General features: G+C 39.2%; 1 protein-coding gene across 2 annotated transcripts in view; it reads right to left on the bottom strand.

Moving 5' to 3' along the window:
* PNMT (phenylethanolamine N-methyltransferase) overlaps positions 1-17,443 on the bottom strand; it is a 41,468-nt gene that overhangs the window by 5,803 nt on the left and 18,222 nt on the right. For both annotated transcript variants that reach the window (XM_053693963.1, XM_053693972.1), the window contains 2 exons: positions 4,898-5,096; positions 3,235-3,442 (listed from right to left, as the gene is read on the bottom strand). In XM_053693963.1, coding sequence (XP_053549938.1) covers positions 3,235-3,442; positions 4,898-5,051 — 362 coding nt within the window. In that variant the 5' untranslated portion in view covers positions 5,052-5,096. The remainder of the gene's footprint in view (positions 1-3,234; positions 3,443-4,897; positions 5,097-17,443) is intronic.

The following is a 17,443-nucleotide window of genomic DNA, read 5'->3' as shown; positions in this document are numbered from 1 at the left end:
TTTTGAGGACGTGTGGCGTACGTCCTTGGTCGTTAAGGGGTTAAATAACTTCACGTTCATGAGCACAATGTTATCTTTATGAAACACATGAACTAACGCCCTCTAGCTGTGAAAAAACTCTCAAATGCATTCAAATTAGAGGCGGCCTTTAATGGTTTAGAAATTAGCATATGAACCTACCTAGTATTGGCCTTCAACTAAGAATAACAAGAGAACAAAGCAAATTTAATGGTAAAAGTAAATTAGAAAGCTGTTTAAACTGACTAGTCCTATCTGAATCATGAAAGTTTAATTTGGACTTTACTATCACTTAAAAATAGCTTGAAAATAATTACTCTGTGGTTCTATTTACTGTGTACACTACATATTTATAATGGATTTTTTTTTACCATAATTAGGCATTTCTGTAGGACTTCTTTTTTTGAGTGAAATGAGTACAAAAGGCTGAAAGCAGCTACAACAAGGATGTGTGAAATGGCTCAGCACATAAGGGATTACCTCTAATGAAGACAGTTCAGAGTCTTTGGAGAGAGTTGGAAAAGCACAATTTTCAGAGCTATTTCACATTAAAACCAGCCAAAGGAAATATAAATGTTGTTTTATTTGCATTAAACATTTTGCACCTTTAAATTCTGACTTTAACATCCCTTTTAAATGATACTAAACACATCTTGGTTTGTGTAAAATTGTGCTGTCCAACATTGCGTAGAGAAACTAAAAGCAAATACTACCTGCACATGCTGCGAGTCAAATAGTGGAATTAGAACATCCTAGGATACAGATTTAGCTTTTTGATCTCTATAGGGAGCGTGGGATAAAGTACAGTTTTTACACAAAAGCAAGAGGTGTTTACTGTAATTATCAATCCATCTATTTATTAAATTAATTACATAAACATCTATTTAGCTTTATTTTGTTATTTGAAATTGACTGTTGTATCCCCACCTATACTGAACATTTCAATACTTAAAGGGATACTAAGCTCAAATGTTTTCTTTTGTGATTCAGATAGAGCATGCAAATGTAAGCAACTTTCTAATTTACTCCTATCAATTTTTCTTCATTCTCTTGCTATCTTTATTTAAAAAGCAGGAATTTAAAGCTTCTGAGCCGGCCCATTTTAGGTTCAGCACCCTGGATAGCGATTGCTTATTGGTGGCTACATTTAGCAAACCAATAAGCAAGCATAACCCAGGTTCTGAAACAAAAATGGGCTTTACATTCCTGCTTTTTAAATAAACATAGCAAGAGAACGAAGAAAAATTGATAATAGGAGTAAACTAGAAAGTTGCTAAAAAATTGCTGCTCTATCCGAATCATTGAAGAAAAATTGGGTTTAATGTCCCTTTAAGTATTTACTATGGAAGGCTGTATAAACGTTACCAGGAGAATAAAGGGGGGAGAGGGTCATAAAGATAAGTTCTCAAATGTTCATTTTCAGTTCTCTCTAAGTATACAAGTATATGTGTGTATAAAGAGTGATAATGTAAGGAGAATGTGTAGCCTTGTAAGCTCAACCCATTTTAATGGGTTGTGGTTTCAAAAAGCAAAATCAGCTAGTTCATATTCAAAAATAAACCTCAAGGAACAATTTCTCATTCATTTTATACTCTTCAGTTAGTATAACAAGTCATTGGAAACAGTGCTCTGTCCCTTTAAACATTTATGATTCAAATAGAGCAGGCCATTTTAACCCTTTCCTGCCAAGGTTAAAGTGTCTACATCGGAACAACTGTTCCGATGTAGACAAATTGAAATCACGATCGCGAGATTTCAATTATTGGATCGGGTCTGGGGGGCGTCCCAATAACCCTAGGAACGCCCTCCAGACCGCGATCAAATCCAGGAAGCGCACTCGGCTCTAAAGCCCAGTGTAATTATGACGGCGTTAAAAGGTTAAACAACTTTCCAAATTATTTATATTATCAACTTTGCTTGGTTCTTTTAGTATCATTTGTTAAAGAGTACATCTAGGTAGGCTGAAACTTAGGCACGTGCATGTGTATTTAGCATTCTATGGCAGCAGTGTTTACTACTTTGTATTTCAATGCTACGAACATTGTTGCAAACACTACTGCCATATGGCTAAATACACGTGCATGCTGCCAAATAAAATAACAATATTTTTTCAATAAAGTAAAGATGACTTTAACAAAGGATACCAATAAAATGAAGCAAATTTGATAATAGAAGAAAGTTGTAAAGTTGTTTTACATGTGTCTCCAATCCATTTGTGTTTAAAGGGACATGAAACCCAACATTTTCTTTCTTGATTCAGATAGAGCATACATATGTCAACAACTTTCCAATTTACGTCTGTTTTCCATTTTACTTCATTCCCCTGGTATCCTTTCTTGAAGTAGCAGCGGTACACTACTGGGAGCTAGCTGAACACATTGGAATGCTAATAATGAGAGGCATATATGTGCAGACACCAATCAGCTTTTCAGAAAAGAATACCAAAATAATGAAGCAAATCAGATAAAAGAAGCAAATTGGAAAATTGTATGCGTTATCTGAATCGTGAAATAACCATTTTGAGTTTCATGTCCCTTTAATGTCCGTTTCAGCAATACCTAAGTTGCATATAAAAAAATAAATTAAAAAAAGTACATTTAGGAAAATGCATTAACCTGAAGGGCGGACCCCCCCCCCCAAGTCATATGTTAAATCTTTGTGTCACTATAACAGGATTTAGAATAAGTTGCAAAATTAGTGTTTTAAATATTATTATATTCTAGGAGTAGGTAAAACATTGCTTTATATGTTTATAATTCCCTAAGCCTCAGTAACTGTACACTACACAATTCCCATTGTCTTTGTTGGTGTTAGATTTAACCAAAATTATAAGAATACTTGTGGATTTATTGTTAGTATAAATAAGTCAGTACTTTTTAAATTACTTAAGTACTAATTACTTTTTAAACTTTGTAACCGATATGATCAGCCAATTAAATGACTACACAATTTTGTCCGAAGTATTTGCTTTAGTGCTTTGTTTGTGCTTTAGTGATTTCCAGTACCATATAGGTTTACATTATCCAAATTTGATAACCCTAACACAATATCATAAGGCACTTGTCTGATAACATTTTTTGAATGGAGTCCAGCAGCACCTTTAACACAGCTTTATTTATGTTTGCTTTCCATGTAAGGTGACAGATTATTAATGACTAGAGCTACAAAAGCATAGTATGGGATGTGTAGGAATTCTAACCTTTTGCTGGCACTCACCCCTTGCTCTCCAGGCTGCAGACATGCTTGATGTATGGACTCCAGTCAAATGCACCCGGCTCATCATCTATCCACCTCTTGACTTCCTCCCGGTTCACCTCAAGATAATCAGTCATCACCACTTCCTGGAACAGCTCAAATGCACTCAGCAGCTGGTAAATAGTGGGCCCAGAGCCAATATCTACCAGTGTGCGCCCACGAATCTCACCTGAATGTGAGGAGAGCAAGCAATGAGAGCTACTAAGAGGCGAGGCAGTTTAGGAGACATGGATTTGCAAGTAGAGGCCTAGCTACATGTAAGGAGTCTGTACTTCCCTGATGTGGCATCGTTATACTATACATACAGCACTGATAACATGAGGTTAGACTATTTCAGGCTGAAATTGTAGCAATCAAAAGAGAGAATTGAAACAATGGCACTATTTAGGCAATCCCCACTATTGTTAATTACTGAGTGCGATCAACAGTTTATCACACTTCTGGAATGAATAATAATATATGTGGGTTGGTGCTTGTGCATAAATTGAAATTTCAACAGAAAAATGTGGAAGTGTGAAGACTAACCACAAGATAGTATGCACCTTTAGCACTCTAAGCCCAGGCTCTAGAGTGGTACTTGTGCAAGAAAACAGCTTAAAATATAACTTTTATTGTTAGTTGATTAAAAAGTGTAGACACACTAATCCAGTGTTTTTCAACCAGTGTGCCGTGGCACACTAGTGTGCCTTGAGAGATCCTCAGGTGTGCCACGGCAGACTGACAACAGTGTGACATATTTTTTAAACTTTGCTTGTTTTTTACTCCCAGTGCAGGGGTAGTTTGTAGGAGGCATGGCATAGCAGCACAATGCATACAGTATCTGTGTGTTTGTGTGTATGTGTATATATATATGCTGTATTAGGCTACAATGTGTGATTTTTTTTAAATTTTGGGATGGTGGTGTGCCACAGGATTTTTTAATGTAAAAAAGTGTGCCACGGCAAAAAAAAGGTTAAAAATCACTGCACTAATCAACTAACAATAAAAGTTATATTTTAAGCTATTTTCTCGCACGAGTACCACTCTTAGAGTCCACTCTAGAGTCTTATCTTGTGTTTAGTCTTCACACTTCCACATTTTTCTGTTGGAATTATAGCAAGAAGCCACAGGCCTCAACTACCTACCTGACTGTATATTCTCAAAGCAATTTTGTGTAGTACTGCTCTGAAATGCATTTGTTCTAGGTGTGACCTGATAGGTCTGGTAACCTGGTGTTGAGGGGTGTATAAAGTATAAACCAGCACAGCTGACGCCTAAACATAAATGCTGGAATAATCAAAATGCTTAGGACTGTATGTTCTCATTAGATATCTGTATGTATCCCTCATGCCTAGGCCTGCTTCTTCCTTTGTGCACCATCTTAGTGAAACACAAACCTTCCACAATGTTCTTACTGCTGCCTGAACCACCTGATCTGGTCAATAGACATGCATGCTCCTGAGCTCACCCCAGTATGCCTTTGTGCAAACTAAGTTTCATTAAAAAAAAATACTAAGAGAAAGAGGTAGTTTTGACTTCTATGACCTGTTAATATATTAAAGACTTAAAACATGTATACAGGAGCAACAGAAGCTGCAGTATATTGTCTATTCGATCCCTGCAGACTTAAGCATTAGCAGTTTACCTTTGGAGCATGCCTCTGCTAGGCAGCGCAGCTTCCAGGGTACAACACTGTCCTCACATGAGAAGTCTGCCCGCGGTGGGACATAATTGTTCTGCAGGTAAGCTCTGGGATTGAACTTCTGGTAGTTGTCTGCAATGGACTGGATGCTGTTCATGTTTGCTGTGAGGATCCTGGAGAATTATGCAGCTCCTGTGTGCACCTTTATAGGGTGGAAGGAAAGAGCACAGCCTATCATCAGTCTGCATTAAAGGAATACAGCCCATCACTCTCCATTACTCTGCATTAAAATTACACCCCACCACCTTCATTACTCTGCATTACAGCCGTCCTCTGCCCTTATTATTTCACGATAGTATCTCTCAGACTGAGTCGTTTTTTTGTCCTGTCTGCCCCAGGGGTTACTGACCAGCACAGAGGCATCTCCTGATAAGTTATTACTTTATCTTCCGGATACCAGTCTCACTGCAACTCATTTATATGTATTTTATGTACAGATGCATCCAGCGATGTTTGCAAGAGATAACGGTAAATGAATGTGTATTTCTTGTTAACTGTTTCTGTGTATATATGTTTTTTAGAGACAAATTGTGCAAATTGCTTACTGTTTTATTTGCTTAATTATGCTCTTCTTTACCGTGATGTTGCGCTTCATAAAGAGTTCAGTTTCTATTAATTGTGCTTTCTACTTATTCTGCAGGAAAGATTGTGCAAACCTTACAGTTAGTTGATAGAGACTGACATCTCAGTGATCGATTTGTTATAACAAGAAAAAGATGAATTTGTTTGTGAGAGAATGAACTAGACATTTACTACTGCTTTACAGACCTGTCATTTTTGCACTTTTTCATCAACTCTCATTTCGATACCTGCAGTGAAATGTTTGTTTATACATTGTGGCACACATGATTAGAGGGAGGTGTATACAATGTATATAGTGTTTAACGTTCCCTAATGAATGTGTAGTATGTTAGTAAAATGCTGTGAAGCGCTGCATCTTCAATTACAGTAACTGAATATTGATATTCACTAACATATAGTATAGAAAATTAGTAATGTATCCCTAAAGTCCTACAAGCAAACTAAGGCCTAGATTACAAGTGGAGCGCACAAATATTCTGGAGTTTGGATAGCACAGTCGTACTAACTCCCTTTTCCCATAAACTTCTATGGGGCTACAAAAGGTGTGCTAGGACAACTGCTAAAGCTGAAGGTGCTTTAAGAAATACTTCAAATACCTATGTTCTTCACTTAGCAGATTGTATGTATGTATGTATATACAAAACACGGAAGCGGACTGCACTCTCAGACTGAACTGGGTACACATCTTATGACCCTGCAACATGCACAGCCCTGGGTGCTCAATAGCATTCACAGGTAGCTGTACCGTTCCCAGAGTCCCAGGCAGTTAACCCCAGATAAGTCTGGGTACAAGGCCCATAGGGAAAATTACAAAAAAAAATAAAAAAAATACAACACAATGAGGAAGTCCAGCACTCACTTGCAAGCACTCAGCTAAGATTTAAAGCAAAACTGGAAGAGTTAGTTACCGCATCTTCCCAGGACATACTTGAAAACTAGAGAAATCTCAATGTATCCTTCCTGGTAAAATATTTTATAAATAAATAAATGGGACAAGCCCAGGTACCACGTCAAGGTCTCTCCGAAAACCTGGGTCCCTAATGCATCCCTACAATGCAAGCTCTTAATCGAACAATCTGGGAACTTGCAAAAATGCTTGCAAGTGAGTGCTAGACGTCCTCTGTGTGTATTAATTTGTTTTGTAATTTTCCCTATGGGCCTTGCACCCAGACTTGTCTGGGGATGGTACCTGCTACCTGTGAGTGCTATTAAGCACCCAGAGCTGTGCATGTTTCAGGGGTCATAGGATGTGTACCCAGTCCAGTCTGAGAGTGCACTCCCTTTTGTGTTTTGTATATGTCTAGGGGGATTACATAAGTCTGTGCACCCATGACTTGTTCCCAGTTTGTTTGATTGAGAGCTTGCATTGTATGGCTGTATTAGGGACCCAGGTTTTGGGAGAGACCCTGACGTGGTACCTGGGCTTGTCCCCTTTGGCCAGATGCGGTAACTAACTCTTCCAGTTTTGCTTTTAATCTTAGCTGAATGCTTGCAAGTGAGTGCTATACTTCATCTGTGTGCTATATGTATATATATATGTGTATATATATATATATATATATATATATATATATATATTAGGGATGCACCGATACCGATACCAAGTATTTGCATGAGTACTTGTACTTCTGCAAATGCACCGATACTTAAACTGATACCTCCACTTCCTACCCATATGCTATCTTGTGGCGTTTTTTCAAACTGCATGTTCCCATAAACTAAAAATTGTTTACTACTGTTGTGCCAATACAAATTGCTGTTATTTGTATTATTGTAGGAGAGATCACTGTACCTCGTTCAGACAAACCCCTGAAGTACTGGGCAGTTAATAAACAGATTTCCAGCTCTGGCTAAAATGGCCCAAAAATATCTTTCTGCCCCATGCAGTAGTGTGGAAAGTGAAAGACTGTTCAACTTAGAGTCGAACCTCCATACAAATGTCAGATTGATGTTATATAACAGCCCTACAACCCAATTGCATCACCCCTTTAAATGTAATATTTTATTGTAATATTTTTTATTTATAAACATGTTCAGTGAACTTTTTTATTATTTGATAATGTTTCTGAATTATAGCCCTTTATAATTATAAATAAGGAATCTTAAATAATTAGTCTGTATTGTGCTTGGTAAACTGTCACATGACATTAAAAAAAAAGTATCGGTAATTGGTATCGGCGAGTATTTGAAAACAAGTATTGGTACTTGTACTCAGTCATAAAAAAATTATATCGGTGCAACCCTAATATATATATATATATATGTTTAAAATTAAATAGAACATTTCTTCTAAGTGAAGAACAAAGGTATTAGTTTAAAATGTAACTTTTTTTATTATTTATATTTCTCTTGTAAGGTGTATCCAGTCCACGGATCATCCATTACTTGTGGGATATTCTCATTCCCAACAGGAAGTTGCAAGAGGACACCCACAGCAGAGCTGCTATATAGCTCCTCCCCTAACTGCCATATCCAGTCATTCTCTTGCAACTCTCAATACGCATGGAGGTAGTAAGAGAGAGTGGTGAAAAATAGTTAGTTTATTTTCTTCAATCAAAAGTTTGTTCTTTTTAAATAGTACCGGAGTTGTACTATTTTATCTCAGGAAGAAATAGAAGAAGAATCTGCCTGAGTTTTCTATGATCTTAGCAGGTTGTAACTAAGATCCATTGCTGTTCTCACATATGTCTGAGGAGTGAGGTAACTTCAGTGGGAGAATGGCGTGCAGTTTATTCTGCTATGAGGTATGTGCAGTTACAAATTTTTCTAGAATTGGAAATGCTAGAAAATGCTGCTGATACCGGATTAATGTAAGTTAAGCCTGAATACAGTGATTTAATAACGACTGGTATCATGCTTACTCTCATAGGTAATACCCTTATATAAATGCAATATAAAACGTTTGCCGCATGTTTAATCGTTTTTATATATGCTTTGGTGATAAAACTTATTGGGGCCTAGTTTTTTCCACATGGCTGGCTTTATTTTTGCCTAGTAACAGTTTCCTGAGGCTTTCCACTGTTGTAGTATGAGTGGGAGGGACCTATTTTAGCTCTTTTTTGCGCAGTTAAAATTACAGACTGAGACATCCAGTTTTCCTCAGAAGTCCCCTGAATGCTACAGGACATATCAAAAGGTCCTAAAGTCGTTTATTGGGGAAGGTAGGGCCACAGCAGAGCTGTGGCAGTTGATTGTGACTGTTAAAAAACGTCTGTCGTTTTTTTGATCCGTTTTTTGAACTAAGGGGTTAATCATCCATTTGCAAGTGGGTGCAATGCTCTGTTAGCTTATTATATACATTGTAAAAATTTCGTTTGATTTACTGCCTTTTTTCACTGTTTTTCAAATTTTGACAAAATTTGTTTCTCTTAAAGCCACAGTACCGTTTTTTATATTTGCTTGTTAACTTGATTTAAAGTGTTTTCCAAGCTTGCTAGTCTCATTGCTAGTCTGTATAAATATGTCTGACATAGAGGAAACTCCTTGTTCATTATGTTTAAAAGCCATGATGGAAACCCCCTCTTAGAATGTGTACCAAATGTACTGATTTTACTTTAAACAATAAAGATCATATTCTGTCTTTAAAACATTTATCACCAGAGGAATCGGACGAGGGGGAAGTTATGCCGACTAACTCTCCCCACCTGTTAGATCCTTTGACTCCCGCTCAAGGGACTCATGCTCAAATGGCGCCAAGTACATCTAGGGCGCCCATAGCGATTACTTTACAAGACATGGCGGCAGTCATGGATAATACACTGTCAGCGGTATTAGCCAGACTACCTGAATTTAGAGGTAAGCGAGATAGCTCTGGGGTTAGACGAAATGCAGAGCATACTGACGCTTTAAGAACCATGTCTGATACTGCCTCACAATATGCAGAAGCTGAGGAAGGAGAGCTTCAATCTGTGGGTGATATTTCTGACTCAGGAAAGATACCTGATTCTGATATTTCTAGATTTAAATTTAAGCTTGAACACCTCCGCGTATTGCTCAGGGAGGTTTTAGCTGCTCTGAATGACTGTGACACAATTGCAGTGCCAGAGAAATTGTGTAGACTGGATAAATAATTTGCAGTGCCAGTGTGTACTGATGTTTTTCCAATACCTAAAAGGTTTACAGAAATTATTACTAAGGAATGGGATAGACCAGGTGTGCCGTTCTCTCCACCTCCTATTTTTAGAAAAATGTTTCCTATAGACGCCACCACACGGGACTTATGGCAGACAGTCCCTAAGGTGGAGGGAGCAGTTTCTACTCTAGCAAAGCGTACTACTATCCCTGTCGAGGACAGTTGTGCTTTTTCAGATCCAATGGATAAAAAAATTAGAAGGTTACCTTAAGAAAATGTTTATTCAACAAGGTTTTATCCTACAGCTCCTTGCATGCATTGCTCCTGTCACTGCTGCTGCGGCGTTCTGGTTTGCGTCTCTGGAAGAGGCTTTACAGGTAGCGACTCCATTGGATGACATACTTGGCAAACTTAGAGCACTTAAGCTAGCCAATTCTTTTGTTTCTGATGCCATTGTTCATTTGACTAAACTAACGGCTAAGAATTCTAGTTTTGCTATACAGGCGCGTAGGGCGCTATGGCTTAAATCATGGTCAGCTGACGTGACTTCAAAATCTAAGCTGCTTAAAATTCCCTTCAAGGGGCAGACCCTATTCGGGCCTAGTTTGAAGGAGATTATTGCTGATATCACTGGAGGAAAAGGTCAGGCCCTTCCTCAGGACAGGTCCAAATCAAGGGCCAAACAGTCTAATTTTCATGCCTTTCGAAACTTCAAGGCAAGTGCAGCATCAACTTCCTCTAATGCAAAACAAGAGGGAACTTTTGCTCAGTCCAAGACGGTCTGGAGGCCAAACCAGACCTGGAACAAAGGTAAGCAGGCCAAAAACCTGCTGCTGCCTCTAAGACAGCATGAAGGAACGGCCCCCTATCCGGTAACGGATCTAGTAGGGGGCAGACTCTCACTCTTCGCCCAGGCGTGGGCAAGAGATGTTCAGGATCCCTGGGCGTTGGAAATTATATCCCAGGGATATCTTCTGGACTTCAAAGCTTCCCCCCCAAAAGGGAGATTTCACCTTTCACAATTATCGGCAAACCAGATAAATAGAGAGGCATTCTTAGACTGTGTACGAGACCTCCTAGTTATGTGAGTGATCCATCCAGTTCCAAAGGAGGAACAGGGACAGGGTTTTTACTCAAATCTGTTTGTGGTTCCCAAAAAAGAGGTAACCTTCAGACCAATTTTGGATCTAAAGATCTTAAACAAATTCCTCAGAGTTCCATCATTCAAGATGGAGACTATTCGTACCATCCTACCTAAGATCCAGGAGGGTCAATATATGACTACAGTGGATCTAAAGGATGCTTATCTTCACATTCCGATCATCATCGGTTTCTCAGGTTTGCCTTTCTGGACAAGCATTAACAGTTTGTAGCTCTTCCCTTTGGATTAGCTACAGCCCCAAGAATCTTCACAAAGGTTCTAGGGTCGCTTCTGGCGGTCATAATGCCGCGGGGCATATCAGTGGCCCCTTATTTAGACGACATCCTGATACAGGCATCAAACTTCCAAATTGCCAAGTCTCATACGGACATAGTACTGGCATTTCTGAGGTCGCATGGGTGGAAAGTGAACGAGGAAAAGAGTTCTCTATCCCCACTCACAAGAGTTTCCTTTCTAGGGATTATAGAATAGATTCTGTAGAAATGAAAATTTACCTGACGGAGTCCAGGTTATCAAAGCTTCTAAATTCCTGCTGTGTTCTTCATTCCATTCCGCGCCCTTCGGTGTGCATGGAAGTAATCGGCTTAATGGTAGCGGCAATGGACATAGTGCCGTTTGCACGCTTACATCTCAGACCGCTGCAACTATGCATGCTCAGTCAGTGGAACGGGGATTACACAGATTTGTCCCCTCTACTAAATCTGGATCAAGAGACCAGGGATTCTCTTCTCTGGTGGCTATCTCGGGTCCATCTGTCCAAAGGTATGACCTTTCGCAGGCCATATTGGACAATTGTAACAGATGCCAGCCTTCTAGGTTGGGGTGCAGTCTGGAACTCCCTGAAGGCTCAGGGATCGTGGACTCAGGAGGAGACACTCCTTCCAATAAATATTCTGGAACTGAGAGCGATATTCAATGCTCTTCAGGCTTGGCCTCAGTTAGCAACTCTGAGGTACATCAGATTTCAGTCGGACAACATCACGACTGTGGCTTACATCAACCATCAAGGGGGAACAAGAAGTTCCCTAGCGATGTTAGAAGTCTCAAAAATAATTCGCTGGGCAGAGATTCACTCTTGCCACCTATCAGCTATCCATATCCCAGGTGTAGAGAACTGGGAGGCGGATTTTCTAAGTCGTCAGACTTTTCATCCGGGGGAGTGGGAACTCCATCCGGAGGTGTTTGCACAATTGATTAATCATTGGGGCAAACCGGAACTGGATCTCATGGCGTCTCGACAGAACGCCAAGCATCCTTGTTACGGATCCAGGTCCAGGGATCCCAAGGCGACGCTGATAGATGCTCTAGCAGCGCCCTGGTCTTTCAACCTGGCTTATGTGTTTCCACCGTTTCCTCTGCTCCCTCGACTGATTGCCAAGATCAAGCAGGAGAGAGCATCTGTGATTTTAATAGCGCCTGCGTGGCCACGCAGGACCTGGTATGCAGATCTAGTGGACATGTCATCCTTTCCACCATGGACTCTGCCTCTGAGACAGGACCTTCTACTTCAGGGTCCTTTCCACCATCCAAATCTAATTTCTCTGAGACTGACTGCATGGAGATTGAACGCTTGATTTTATCAAAGCGTGGCTTCTCCGAGTCAGTCATTGATACCTTAATACAGGCATGAAAGCCTGTCACCAGGAAAATTTATCATAAGATATGGCATAAATATCTTTATTGGTGTGAATCCAAGGGTTACTCATGGATTAAAGTCAGGATTCCCAGGATATTATCCTTTCTCCAAGAAGGTTTGGAAAAAGGATTGTCAGCTAGTTCCTTAAAGGGACAGATTTCTGCTCTGTCTATTCTTTTGCACAAGCGTCTGGCAGATGTTCCAGACGTTCAGGCTTTTTGTCAGGCTTTAGTTAGAATCAAGCCTGTGTTTAAACCTGTTGCTATGCCATGGAGCTTAAATTTGGTTCTTAAGGTTCTTCAAGGAGTTCCATTTGAACCTCTTCATTCCATAGATATCAAACTTTTATCTTGGAAAGTTCTTTTTTTGGTAGCTATTTCCTCGGCTCGCAGAGTCTCCGAGTTATCTGCCTTACAATGTGATTCTCCTTATCTGATTTTCCATACGGATAAGGTAGTCCTGCGTACCAAACCTGGGTTTTTACCTAAGGTGGTATCTAACAAGAATATCAATCAAGAGATTGTTGTTCCATCCTTGTGTCCTAATCCTTCTTCAAAGAAGGAACGTCTATTACACAATCTGCATGTGGTTCGTGCTTTCAAGTTTTACTTACAAGCTACTAAAGATTTTCGACAAACATCTGCTTTGTTTGTTGTCTACTCTGGATAGAGGAGAGGTCAAAAGGCTTCGGCAACCTCTTTCTTTTTGGCTAAGAAGCATAATCCGCTTAGCCTATGAGACTGCTGGCCAGCAGCCTCCAGAAAGGATTACAGCTCATTCTACTAGAGCTGTAGCTTCCACTTGGGCCTTTAAAAATGAGGCTTCTGTTGAACAGATTTGCAAGGCGGCGACTTGGTCTTCGCTTCATACTTTTTCAAAATTCTACAAATTTGATACTTTTGCTTCTTCGGAGGCTATTTTTCGGAGAAAGGTTTTACAGGCAGTGGTACCTTCCTTTTAAGTACCTGCCTTGTCCCTCCCTTCATCCGTGTACTTTAGCTTTGGTATTGGTATCCCACAAGTAATGGATGATCCGTGGACTGGATACACCTTACAAGAGAAAACACAATTTATGCTTACCTGATAAATTTATTTCTCTTGTGGTGTATCCAGTCCACGGCCCGCCCTGTCATTTTAAGGCAGGTAATTTTTTTCATTTAAACTACAGTCACCACTGCACCCTATGGTTTCTCCTTTCTCTGCGTGTTTTCGGTTGAATGACTGGATATGGCAGTTAGGGGAGGAGCTATATAGCAGCTCTGCTGTGGGTGTCCTCTTGCAACTTCCTGTTGGGAATGAGAATATCCCACAAGTAATGGATGATCCGTGGACTGGATACACCACAAGAGAAATAAATTTATCAGGTAAGCATAAATTGTGTTTTCAAGGTGTTTGACTGGGAAGGGCTCAAAAGTGTGTGTGTATGTATGTGTGTATATATATATATATATATATATATATATATATATATATATATATATATATATATATATATATATGTATATGTATATATTGGATTAACAGAAAATGTGCAATATGCATCAAAACGAAATTAGACAGGTGCATAAATTTGGGCACCCTTGTCATTTTGTTGATTTGAATACCTGTAACTACCTAGCACTGATTAATTGGAACACACAATTGGTTTGGTGAGCCCATTAAGCCTTGAACTTCATAGACAGGTGCATCCAATCACGAGAAAAGGTATTTAAGGTGGCCAATTGCAAGTTCTTCTCTTTGACTCTCCTCTGAAGAGTGGCAACATGGGTGCCTCAAAACAACTCTCAAATGACCTGAAAACAAAGATTGTTCAACATTATGGTTTAGGGGAAGGCTACAAAAATCTCAGAGATTTAAGCTGTCGGTGTCCACTGTGAGGAACATAGTGAGGAAATGGATGACCACATGCACAGTTCTTGTTAAGGCCAGAAGTAAAATATTGGAGAGGCAAAGGATGGTGAGAACGGTTAAAAACAGCCCACAGACCACCTCCAAAGACCTACATCATCTTGCTGCAGATGGTGTCACTGTGCATCGTTCAACAATTCAGCGTATGGGAGAGTGAAGTGGAAGAAGACTTTTCTGCACACACGCCACAAACAGAGTCGCTTGAGGTATGCAAACGCATATTTGGACAAGCCAGCTTCATTTTGGAAGAAGGTGCTGTGGACTGATGAAACAAAGATTGAGTAATTTGGTCATAACAAAGAGCATTATGCATGGCGGCAAAAGAACACAGCGTTCCAAGACAAACACTTGCTAGCCACAGTAAAATTTGGTGGGGGGCTGTGTGGCCAGTGCTGGTACTGGTAGTCTTGTTAAAGTTGAGGGTTGCATGGATTCCACTCAGTATCAGCAGATACTTGAGAATAATGTTGAGAAATCAGTCACAAAGTTGAAGTTACGCCGGAGCTGGTTATTTCAACAAGACAACGACCCAAAACACTGCTCAAAATCTACTCTGGCATTTATGCAGAGGAACTAGTACAATGTTCTGGAATGGCCATCCCAGTCACCATACCTGAATATCATTGAAAATCTGTGGGGTGATTTGAAGCGGGCTGTCCATACTCGGCAACCATCAAACCTAACTGAACTGGAGATGTTTTGCAAGGAGGAATGGTCCAAAATACTTTCATCCAGAATCCAGACACTCATTACAGGCTATAGGAAGCATCTAGAGGCTGTTATTTCTGCTAAAGGAGGCTCTACTAAATATTGATGCAATCTATCTGTTGGGGTGCCCAAATGTATGCACCTGTCTAATTTCGTTTTGATGTATATTGAACATTTTCTGTTAATCCAATAAACCTTATTTCACTACTGAAATATTACTGTGTCCTTCAGTTATTTGATAGATCAAAATGAAATTGCTGATCCAAACACCCAATTATTTATAAATGAAAAACATGGAAATTGTCAGGGGTGCCTAAACTTTTGCATACGACTGTGTATGTATATATATATATATATATATATATATATATATATATATATATATATATATATATATATATATATATATATATATATATATATATATATATATATATATATATATTAGATGTCGGTTCTACAGCTGAACTCCACATAATTTCAAAAACGGAACCCTGGATGCTAAAATTTATGTGGTCCAGGGGTGCACAGAGGTACAACAAATGTTTTTTTAAGATTATGAAAAAAGAATGAAGAAATAGGCCAAGAAAGAGGAGGAGTACAAGATAAGAAAGGTAGGAAAGACAGATGGATTCTGTCAACTATTTGTATTTTGAAGGAGCAATATATGTCAGCTTAGTAATTGTTGGACATTTGCCACAAGATACTATTTCTTTAAATCCCACTAATAAAGATTGAGTGTACACTGCTGCTGGGACTTGTTTACTGACTATTATAGTCCCCTTGCTTTTGTCCTTTTTAGACCTGTTTTTCCTAGTGGGCACTAGGGTGTCTGTTTTCTCGTAATTTAGGTGGTAATTTCATGTAACTGTTTACATTGGGTATAAAAAATAAAGGGTTCATTTCAACTTTAGTGACTCTGTGATTGTCCAGAACCCCCCCCCCCCCCCCCTTGGGAACTGTGTTTACGCATATACTAATAATTTAGGAGGTTGCTTGCGCCAGCTTGCCCACACAACTATTGGCTAAGAGGAAGAAACGTCACCTCACAGCAAAATAGTGTTCTGCCGTGGGCTGCCTGAGGAGCTCAGGGCGGTGAACGCTTAAAACAAATAAGGTATCTTTCAGCATGAATTACATAGCTAAGCTGCCTGGAGCAACCAACTCCACCACCCTTATCAGTGTTTAGACACAGGCATTGTATTTCAACAGAGTTCCCAGCTTCTAGGCATGCTCCAGCAGATAATCCCTATGCACTTTTGCATTCTACCAAAACAACAATAGATATAGATGCAGCCATAGAAGGAAATGTGTGGGGGAGTTAGAGCTTTACAATTCAGAAACTAAAAAGAAAGGGTTAATGATGAGGCACTGCAGTATACATTTGCAGGTAAAGTAATTAAAGTACATATTATTATATTTTGTCTCTATCCCAACTTGTTTTATGTCCCTTTAAAGGGACATAAAACCCACATTTTTTCTTTCATGATTTAGAAAGAGGATGCGATCTTAAAACAACTTTGCAATTTACTTCTATTATCTAATTTGCTTAATTCTCTTGATATCCTTTGTTTAAAATCATATCTAAAAATGCTCAGTAACTGCTGATTGGTGGCTGCACATAAATGCCTCGTGTGATTGGCTCACCCATGTGCATTGTTAATTCTTCAACAAAGGATAGCTAAAGAATGAAACAAATTAGATAATAGAATTAATTTGGAATTTTGTTTAAAATTGTATTTTCTATCTGAATCATAAAAGAAAAAAATTGGGGTTTCATTTCCCTTTAATTGTGGCCAATTAGGGTTAGCTGTAAATGAAATGAGTTCATTGCTCTAACCAAACACTGTGCGGCATGAAGCTGGTTTAACTAATTTGCCGTATTTTGAAGGAAACTGAAGTTAAATAATTGTTTTTTGGCTCTCTAGGGATGTGTATAGCGCTGCGGACTCTGTTGGCACTCTACAAATAACCGATAATAATACTAATGTAGAAGAGGTGTTAAACACAAAAAATGAAAGTATTTAAAGTATTTTAAAAGAGCAAGCAAAATAAATGATTGTATATTGTAATTTCTAAGGGTTTCATGTCCCTTTAATTTAATTTGTAATATATGTGGGCAAACTTTATATGTGCGCACACATACACCCACATTTACACAGATATTTTCGACTTTTTTTACACACAGTGACCTCTTGTTCTTATGAAAGGGGCATTAAACTGCTGTGCGCAGCTAGAAATGGATAGTAACTACTCACTATGGCCTAGATTTGGAGTTTGGCGTTAGCCGTGAAAACCAGCGTTAGAGGCTCCTAACGCTGGTTTTAGGCTACCTCCGGTATTTGGAGTCACTCAAAAAAGGGTCTAACGCTCACTTTTCAGCCGCGACTTTTCCATACCGCAGATCCCCTTACGTCAATT

Source organism: Bombina bombina, chromosome 1 (assembly GCF_027579735.1).
Source record: "Bombina bombina isolate aBomBom1 chromosome 1, aBomBom1.pri, whole genome shotgun sequence".
Taxonomy (NCBI): domain Eukaryota; kingdom Metazoa; phylum Chordata; class Amphibia; order Anura; family Bombinatoridae; genus Bombina; species Bombina bombina.
Note: the sequence above shows the minus strand (reverse complement) of the source record. Positions and strands in the feature narration are given on the sequence as shown.